We start from the raw sequence: 10,677 nt of genomic DNA, 5'->3' as shown, positions 1-10,677 counted from the left end.
GCGCATGAAAAATTATTTGAACATTTTTTCCTATCCATTTCGCATTCTACTTCACACTCTTTACCGACACAAGATGTGAAATTATATCTCCACTGGCCAATGATTTGATGTGAAATTAATGATTTGAGAGTCTCTCTTAGGTGAAAATTTAATGATTGAGATGGGAGTGGCCATATACATTTCTCGCTAACCACACTTATTAATAAAATGAATAGTGAAATAAACTACACTTTAAACAAATAATATGCACATGCCCCGTATTGCATTAACTTTTTGATAGCAACAATATTCTGTCTAAATCAGTCCATAGCCATTAACCAATCAGAAAGATACAATCTACCCGATTGGCAGCATAAATAACTTGAGCTGTATCGAAAGCTAACTCATTTTCAAAGCCCCCACCACCCGGCCCTCTCTTTTATTCCAGTTTTAAAAATCAAATAATTTACTACTCAATGTACATGCACAATACTATTTATATATAGATTGTAATGTGAGAACTATATATATAGCCTCATTCATACATGCATCTAAGTGAGAACTATATATATAGCCTCATTCATACATGCATCTAAGTCATACTCATTTCATTACCACATTACATGAAAAGACAATTACTACTCTATTAGTCAATGGTCAAAATGGCACATAATATGTTGACTAGTATTAAAGTTGTTATTTCTCTTTTCTTAGTTGTACTTACGGTGGCTAATGCAAAATCCGCAACCTTTCTCAAGGATTTTCGCATTGCATGGTCTGATTCCCACATCAAACAACTCGATGGCGGTAGGGCCATTCAGCTTGTTCTTGATCAAAACTCAGGTTTGCATGTACACATACATAACTATATATATGTTGTTCAAACACGCTTTAATTAACACTTTATAGAGAAACTTAAATTACGATTATACCTTAACGTATGGTATTGTTTGATGTAGGATGTGGGTTCGCTTCGAAAAGCCAATACTTATTTGGACGTGTGAGCATGAAGATTAAGATGATACCAGGAGACTCTGCGGGCACCGTTACTGCTTTCTATGTACGAAAATTTTAAACAAAGTCGCATTTTATTCAGGCCAAGGTTAACATACCGTTAGACATATGTGTATATTTACCAGGGCCAATTGCACATGGCCAACATCCAAATGAGTTCAAAAAATATAGTCCAACATTATATACCCCGGTCCATTTGATTTGAGATCATGTTTTCTGCAATTGTTTTTTTATTGGTGTTAGTACTTAACGAGGGCTTTTCTTTTATATATATATATATATATATATATATATATATATATATATATATATATATATATATATATATATATATATATATATATATATATATATATTATCGATTACGTATATTATTACATATCAAAAACTTTTGAAAATAAAATGTCTACTGATTTATTGAACATAAACCATAAAAATGACATATCGACCGTGACATCTATAAGTTATGTGTACAATTAGTTTTAACATATTATTACAGGCCAATAACAATTTTATTTTTCCACATATATTGTTTTCTGTATAATATTGAGTGATAGTTAATTATATGGTCTTTGGCTATTACATTTTTGTGGCAGATGAATTCGGATACGGATCAAGTGCGTGATGAGTTGGATTTTGAATTTTTGGGAAATCGAACAGGACAACCGTATTCGGTCCAAACCAATGTGTATGCTCATGGTAAAGGTGATAGAGAGCAACGGGTTAACCTTTGGTTTGATCCTGCTGCCGACTATCACACTTACTCCATCTTATGGAACCACCACCACGTTGTGTGAGTAACACTTTCATTTCATAAATGTTACTAGTAATTAGTGTGGGGTTTTGTTTTCGTTACAATTATTATTATTTTTTGTCGAAATATATATATATATATATATATATATATATATATATATATATATATATATATATATATATATATATATATATATATATATATATATTTATATATTCTTGTATACTCTTACACACATCCTTCAATCCGTTGCACAACAACTTGCTTACATTGATGTTCACTTTACCTACAAACGTGAACCACATCTTGAAACAAACAATACCACATATAATGCTCCTGATCTCGAATCAAGCCTCCATAACCACTACTCCTTGAGAGCTAAACATCAGTATCATCCACCGAGAAACTTAAGAACACCTACCCGAAAACCAGCAAACCGACAAAAAAAAAAATTCTCGAAACCAAATAACCAAAGAAAACCCTCCAAATGAACAAACACAAGAAAACCACCAAGACCATCGGTCAGGTAATAACGATGGTCTTGGTGGTTCTCTAGCCGTTCATTAATTGTATATCCAACTTTCATGTTATTTATTCTATCATATGATATCAACCTGCTTATGGAAAGCACATTTTGACCCTTCTTTAAAACGTATATACTCCTTTGGCCCACTTTCCACATCGGTGTTCAATTATATGGTTTCAGATTGATTAACTTGAAAAATAAACTGGATGAAAACTTAAAAAATCAAATCGAATTTGAATCGGTTTTTGATTTGATTATCAAATTTGAATTCTATTTCGATCTGGTTTTTAGTTTTACTTTCTTGATTCTAGTTTAACCAAAAATTGAATTTAAAACCAAATTTACAAATAATATATTAAATTTTATATATACAAGGAAAACTGTTGCTTAAATCAAAATTTCGAACTTAAAATTGGTTTGTTTGGATTATTTTGGGATTTCGGATTTAATCGAAATTGAACCGAATTTAAGTTCGGTTTTCCTTTTCAGTTCAAGTGTTTATCACTCCCTCCGTTTCACTTCAAGTGTTTACATTACTATTTTGGACGTCCCATTTCAAATGTTCACTTTGTATTTTTAAAATTTGTGTGCAATAAGTAAGTTGACACTTATAATGAGACGGAGAACGTATATCATTTTTTTCAATATTTGAACGTTTTGCCATGTCAAAAAAAAAAAAAAAAAAAAAAAAAAAATCTGAATCCGCAAACACTATATATTTATTGATTGATATAGGTTTTCAGTAGATGAAGTGCCTATAAGAGTATACAAGAATAATGCAGCTAAAGGGATCCCATTCCCAACACATCAACCAATGGGAGTTTACTCCACATTATGGGAAGCAGATGACTGGGCAACAAGAGGTGGGCTCGAAAAAATTGATTGGACCAAAGCACCATTTTATGCATATTACAAGGATTTCGATATTGAAGGTTGTGCGGTCCCTGGTCCCAGTTCATGTGCTTCTAGCCCGTCTAATTGGTGGGAAGGTTCGTCCTACCAACAGCTCGACCCGGTTGCAGCCCGTCGCTACCGATGGGTACGAATGAACCACATGGTTTATGATTATTGTACCGATAAACGTCGTTTTCCTGTTACTCCACCAGAATGCATAGACGGAATTTAAACGAGCCTAAACTGATGACATATAAATCGAATTGTTTTCGTAAACAGGCTGATGGGATTGAGATGCTTTTAATTGTGTCTATATACGTGTTGAAAATAATATGGGTGAATATGTTTGTATATGTGTTAAAAGTTGTAATTGTACCATAAAAAGTGTCCTTCCTAGTGTGAAATTATCGTGTATGTATTTATGACCTTTTCATTTATAGTACAAATCTTTTATTACAAATCCTATGATTTAGCTAGACAACAAGCTAGTGTTTCCATACTGTATTGACAAAAGTGAAAGCAAGACCATCAGAGCGAAAGATCAGGGCCGGTCCCGAAATTTTAAGTGCCCCGAGCGAAGTGGGAAAAAGACCCTTAGACCTAACGAATAATATAAACCATTTAAAAAAACTTTTAGGCTCTAACGATAATGTAAACTATTTAAAAGTGCATTTTGGGTCTTGTTAGAATTCTAGTGGACCTTGAGGCCTTTTAACAGAGTAACTTTTAAAAAACAGAGACTATCGAAGTGTTAACATATTTCTAATGATTATGGATAGTAAAGCCAACTTTATCAATATTTGTTAAACTTTTCATTTACAAATGATTAGCATTGAATTGGATAGTTCAAAGTGAAAGTACTTATTATAAATTGTAAATAAAAAAAATTGTCAATTATGGGATTTGAACCCACGCCAGGCCAGGTTGGATGAATAAATGAAATGAGGGACTTAAACAATTGAGCTAATTTGACTTTTATTTAATAGTTGTCTACTGATTATATGTAAGTAATATAAGCCGCGGGCAACTTAGTGGACCTAGTCACTATTTTTTTCGGGCCCGTAAAAATATGAGCCCTGAGCAAATGTCCACTTTGTTCCCCTATTAGGCCGGGCGTGCGAAAAGATAAGTTAGATGCAGAAAATATAAGCCTAAGCAATTGTAATTAAATTGTTTAGTAATAAAAATTCCACAAATCTTGGATATACAATTGAATTTATTTTTTATTTTTTTAACTCATTGTGACTATTTACCTCACGTGTATGACCAATATTATTCCAAAAACAGTTGTCCCTAAACGTTAATGAATTCACATACCAATCTTTAGTGCGACTACTTATCTACTCCGTATTTCATTATAGTGTATGGATGTATGTATTGAAGCTGTATATAGATAGAAATGACTGTGGTTCATGTTTGTTCCTTCGTGATCTTTTTAAAAAAAAAAAAAAAAAAAAAAACTTTGTATTATTTACAAATGTACAGGTTTTACATAATACAGTGGGTGAGATATATAATCAACACCACACCTACACACGAACAGTTTTACAAACATAGTATGCAATAAGTCTAAATGCATACTGTATCATGAGTCCTAGGGATGGCAATGGATACCCGATCCAGTGGATATCCATCCGATCCACCCGATTATTCGTAGATATGGACGATCTAAATGGATATGGATATGGATGTGGATGAAAAAATTTCATCCATGGATGAACCCGCTTTCACCCGAAATAACTAAATATATAAATTATCACTCAAATTAGTATCATTTATGTAGTGATATTTCATTAATTATATTCATATTCATCTTTCTCTATATTTTCTCTAAAAATATAATTTTCTTCTTATATTTTGTTTTGTTTAAATAATCAAATGTATTTATCGTACTTTGGTGGTTCAAATGTGATTCCATGTAACTAAAAGTAAGCAACTTACATGTCGATATCTTTACCGTTTAATAGGTTATCTATTGAATATTTGTTATATACATTATTAAAGTGTGACTTTCGATCGCATAAACTATTAAAAATATTACTTTTAATCGTATATAGTGAACCACCGCTTATAATTGTTAAAAATAAAATAAATTTAAACGGATATGGATAATTATCCATTAACCCGCTTCACCCGACGGATATGGATATGGATGGATGAAAAGTAAAAAAAATAAATGGATATGGATATGGATACGGCTTCACCCGATTCATATCCGATCCATTGTCATCCCTAATCATGACCCACACCTACACCTAAACCTTTCACAAACAGGATGCAAATATACATACATCATGATAGACATGATAACTTCCAACCGTAATCTAGAATCGTCTAGATATTTAAAGTTGTCAACTTTGACAACTCATATGGAAGTATTCAAATTGGAACCAATGACGGCTACAACTTTGACAACTCATGTAGAAGAAGTAAAGTTGGAAACTATGACGGCTAGTCAACTTTGACAACTCATGTGGAAGAAACAAAGTTGAAAACAATGATGGCTAGTCAACTTTGACAACTAGCGTTCACACATTCCACCTCCTCAAACTTTCCTTATAAATAGGGGTGCAAACCTCATTTGTAAATCATTTAAAAAAGTGTAATCACACCTAGTTAGTGTGTGTGAGATATGTGTAATCATAACCAAGAGTGAATACATCCCTAGAGAGTGGTGAGAATTCCTAGTGTGTTAGTTTGAATATTTTTTTTTTTTGAGTTTTGTAATACTCTGTAATCTATTCTTGTGAGTAATAGAGTTATTTTTCTCTCAAATTTCTGTCTACCAACGTCCAGGCGATCCTCTTATAATCACAACAAGTGGTATCAGAGCCAGGTTAGAGGCATTGGTCGAGTTTTTGAGTTTTCTGAAGTTTTCAACCCTGTTTGTGGCGAAAAATTATTTGTAAGGTGGTAATGTCCACGGAAGAGTCAGGATCATCTTCCGGAGCCATGATTATGCTCACTTCCACCAACTACACGCTATGGAAACCTCGGATGGAAGATCTCCTCAGCTGTATGGATTTGTTTGACCCTATTGAATTAAAGGGTACAAATCCTGATTCCGCCAAAGAAAACGAGTGGAAGAAGTTAAACCGAAAAATTATTGGTCAGATCCGTCAATGGATTGATCATAGTATCTTCCACCATGTTGCACAAGAGACAGACGCATATGTCCTCTGAAAAAAGTTGGAGGACATGTACCAGGCCAAGACTGCTCGGAATAAAGCCCTGTTGATGAGGCGTTTAGTCAACATGAAGCTTAAAAGTGGAACTTCAGTTGCCGAGCATACCAGTGAGTTCCAGAGCTTGGTCAACCAATTATCGTCTGTAGAGATGCCTCTTGGCGATGAAGTTCAGGCGCTACTGCTACTTAGTTCTCTTCCTGATAGTTGGGAGATGCTGGTCGTAACACTCGGCAACTCAGCCCTCAATGGCAAACTTACCATGTCAATGGTCAAGGATGCCGTATTCAGTGAAGAGGCAAGGAGAAAGGACATGGATATAGATCTGACCCATGCCTTTGTCACAGAGAATCAAGGGAGACAACGAATGAGTAGCAAAAACAAATGGAGAGGCAGAAGCAAGAGCAGGGGCAGATCTGCTGATGGCAGAAAACCAATATATAAATGTCATCATTGTGGATTAGAAGGACATATGAAGAAGAACTGCTACAGATTGAAAGGGGAACAAGATCGGAGCAGTTCACAGTCGAAGAACAAGGGTGGAGAAACATTAGTTACTATCACTGGTGATGTAGCTTATTGTTCAACCCATGATGAGACATGCCTTCACGTCTCACGAGAAGACACAGAATAGGTGGTAGATACTGCAGATTCCTACCACGTGACTCCAAACAAGGAATACTTCACAACATACAAAGCTGGTGACTTTGGAGCTGTGAAGATGGGAAATTCCAGTTCCGCTGAGATTGTCAAAATTGGTGTTGTCAAGATAAAGACAAGTTCCTGGAGCACAATCACTCTGAAGGATGTCCGCTATGTGCCAGATCTTCGGCTGAATCTACTTTCTGGAGTAGCTCTTGACAAATAGGGTTATGATAGTCATTTTAGTAGAGGCAAATGGAAATTGTCAAGAGGCGCTATGATAGTCGCTTGAGGACACATTTGTGGCACACTATACAAAACTCATGTGAAGATCTATACAGACGGCCTTAATGTTGCAGAAAAAGAGGCGTCACAAAATTTATGGCACCAGAGACTCAGTCACATGAGTGAAAAAGGGTTGTCTACCCTAATAAATAAGGACCTCATCAATGTAGACAAGGACGCTGCACTAAATCCTTGCAATCATTGTCTGTTTGGTAAGCAGCATAGAGTCTCATTTAATTCCTCTTCAACGAGAAGATCAGAGTTACTCAGTCTGGTGCACACTGATGTTTGCGGTCCCTTGGAGGTTGAATCAATTGGAGGCAATCAATATTTTCTAACGTTTATCGATGATGCTTCTCGAAAGGTGTGGGTATATTTCTTGCGGATGAAGGACCAAGTTTTTGATTACTTCAAACAGTTCCATGTCATGGTAGAACGTGAGACAGGAAAGAAGTTAAAGTGTCTTCGATCCGACAACGGCAGTGAATACTCTTTCAGGCAGTTCGATGCCTATTGCAGATCATATGGCATCCGATATGAGAAGACAGTTCCACGTACCCCTCAACACAATGGTATAGCAGAAAGAATGAACCGAACAATCATGGAACGTGTTTGGAGCATGCTCAGTATGGCTAAGCTGCCAAAGCCATTCTGGAAAGAAGCAGTCAGAGCCGCATGTTACTTGATCAACCGATCTCCATCAGTACCACTGAATTTTGAAGTTCCTGAGAAACTTTGGTCTGGAAAGGATCCATCATACTCACACTTAAGAGTATTTGGATGTTTGGAGTACACACATGTATCCAAGGAGCTCAGGCAGAATCTGGATGCAAGGACCACTCTATGCATATTCATAGGCTATGGAGATGAAGAATTTGGATACAGATTATGGGATCCAAAGGAGAAAAAGGTGATCATAAGTAGGGACGTAGTGTTCCATGAAAGTCAGACAATAGAAGATATTGAAAAGCCCACAATATCTCAGAAATCAAATGTTGCTGCTCAGATGCCAAAGGCAACAAAGGAATCATTCATGAGAAATGAATATACAGTGCAAGAAGAAATGCCAGAAGTAGAAGATAATGAGAAAAATGACGGTGTTGAACAGGGGGAGCCACAACCCCATCTGCCAGATATTCCAGGACCATCATAAGGTCAAGATGATGGTGGATCTCCTCAGAATGTTTCAGAAGTTCGTAGATCTGAACGAGGTCGGATTCCATCGAGTAGATATCCAGAATCCGAGTACCTTCTACTTACTGAAGACGGAGAACCAGAGAGTTTTCATGAAGCGGTATCTCATAAGGACAAAGAAAAATGGTTGCTCACAATGCAGGATGAGATGGATTATCTGCAAAAAAATCAGGCTTATGAGATCGTAGAACTTCCACAAGGGAAGAAGGCACTGAAAAATAAATGGGTGTTTAAGCTGAAAAAGGATAGCAGTGAAAAAGTGGTGAAATGCAAAACACGACTTGTAGTCAAAGGATTCCAACAGAAGAAGGGGATTGATTTTGACGAGATATTTTCACCAGTAGTCAAGATGACTTCAATTAGAGTCATACTTGGATTGGTCGCAAGTATGAACTTGGAGCTTGAACAAATGGATGTAAAGACAGATTTTCTTCATGGAGATTTACATGAAGAAATTTACATGGAGCAGCCAGAAGGTTTTAAGGTTTCAGGAGATAACCTCGTATAAAAGCTGAAGAAAAGTTTGTACGATTTAAAGCAGGCACCTAGGCAGTGGTACAAGAAGTTTGACTCGTGCATGGTGAGTCAAGGGTACAAGAAAACTGCAGCAGATGAGTGTGTCTACATTCAGAAGTTTTCTGAAGGAGATTTCGTTGCTCTTCTACTATATGTAGACGATATTTTGATCGTACGGAAAGATGCAACGAAGATCAACCAGCTGAAGAAGGAACTCTCTAAGTCTTTTGACATGAAAGACTTAGGACAGGCTCAACAAATTTTGGGAATGCAGATTACCCGAGATAGGAAGAATAGAAGGTTATGGCTATCTCAGGAGAAGTATATTGAACGAGTCCTTTCACGATTCAATATGAATAATGCCAAACCTGTTAGCATTCCATTAGCCAACCATTTCAAGTTAAGTAAGAGTTCTTGTCCCTCATCCAAGGAAGATATCGGGGAGACGTCGTCAGTACCATATTCTTCAGCGGTTGGAAGTTTGATGTATGCAATAGTGTGTACGAGACCCGATATTGCTCACGCAGTGGGAACAGTGAGTCGTCTTCTCTCTAACCCCGGGAAAGAGCATTGAAATGCGGTAAAATGGATTCTCAGATATCTTAAATGTACAACGAAGATATGTCTTTGTTACGGGGGAGCTGATCCAATCTTGGAAGGCTATACAGATGCTGATATGGCTGGAGATCCTGATAGTAGAAAATCTACTTCAGGATTCATTTACACTTTTGCAGGGGGAGCTGTTTCATGGAAGTCAATACTACATAAGTGTATTGCATTATCCACAACTGAAGCCGAGTATATTGCTGCCGCAGAAACTGGAAAAGAAATGTTGTGGTTAAAGCGTTATCTCCAAGAATTTGGAATCAAGCAAAAGGAGTACAAGGTACATTGTGATAGTCAGAGTGCTCTAGATTTGAGCAAGAACTCCATGTACCATTCCCGTATAAAACATATTGATATTCGCTATCATTGGATACGCGAGGTAATTGATCGACAACTGTTGAGACTAGTCAAGATCCATACAAAGGAGAATCCTGCAGATATGTTAACAAAGGTGGTGACTCGAGAGAAGCTAGAGTTATGCAAAGACATAACCGGGATGTGGTTTCTTATATACGGCTGGAGGGGGAGAATTGATAACTTCCAGCCGTAATCTAGAATCGTCTAGATATTCAAAGTTGTCAACTTTGAAAACTCATATGGAAGTATTCAAATTGGAAACAATGACGGCTACAACTTTGACAACTCATGTAGAAGAAGCAAAGTTGGAAACTATGACGGCTAGTCAACTTTGACAACTCATGTGGAAGAAGCAAAGTTGAAAACAATGACGGCTAGTCAACTTTGACAACTAGCGTTCACACATTCCACCTCCTCAAACTTTCCTTATAAATAGGGGTGCAAACCTCATTTGTAAATCATTCAGAAAAGTGTAATCACACCTAGTTAGTGTGTGTGAGTTAAAGTGTAATCATAACCAATAGTGAATACATCCTAGATAGTGGTGAGATTCCTAGTGTGTTAGTTTGGGAGTTTTTTTTTTTTTTTTAGTTTTGTAATACTTTGTAATCTATTCTTGTGAGTAATAGAGTTATTTTTCTCTTAAATTTCTATCTACCAACGTCCAGGCGATCCTCTTATAATCACAACAAGACACAATCACTCAGAAACTGTAAAATTTC

The 10,677-nt window shown here is 36.3% G+C and overlaps 1 protein-coding gene across 1 annotated transcript; it reads left to right on the top strand.

Moving 5' to 3' along the window:
- The first annotated feature begins 588 nt into the window (after positions 1-588).
- On the top strand, positions 589-3,606 carry LOC139857053 (probable xyloglucan endotransglucosylase/hydrolase protein 6). Its single transcript, XM_071845761.1, has 4 exons — positions 589-822; positions 939-1,039; positions 1,590-1,786; positions 3,012-3,606. Exons 1-4 carry the CDS (start codon positions 633-635, stop codon positions 3,400-3,402), a joined length of 879 nt encoding a protein of 292 aa, XP_071701862.1. The 5' UTR covers positions 589-632; the 3' UTR covers positions 3,403-3,606.
- Positions 3,607-10,677: the final 7,071 nt, after the last annotated feature.

This window comes from Rutidosis leptorrhynchoides, chromosome 7, assembly GCF_046630445.1.
Source record: "Rutidosis leptorrhynchoides isolate AG116_Rl617_1_P2 chromosome 7, CSIRO_AGI_Rlap_v1, whole genome shotgun sequence".
Taxonomy (NCBI): domain Eukaryota; kingdom Viridiplantae; phylum Streptophyta; class Magnoliopsida; order Asterales; family Asteraceae; genus Rutidosis; species Rutidosis leptorrhynchoides.
The sequence above is the reverse complement of the archived record's forward strand: the minus strand, read 5'-3'. Positions and strand labels throughout refer to the sequence as shown.

What these genes read in the sequence shown, in the direction of transcription:
- LOC139857053 (XM_071845761.1), top strand. Translation starts at nt 633, where the DNA reads ATGGTCAAAATGGCACATAATATGTTGACTAGTATTAAAGTTGTTATT. An exon ending in TGTTCTTGATCAAAACTCAG is followed by an intron (nt 823 to 938) that starts GTTTGCATGTAC and finishes TGTTTGATGTAG; the next exon opens with GATGTGGGTTCGCTTCGAAA. An exon ending in TGGAACCACCACCACGTTGT is followed by an intron (nt 1,787 to 3,011) that starts GTGAGTAACACT and finishes TGATTGATATAG; the next exon opens with GTTTTCAGTAGATGAAGTGC.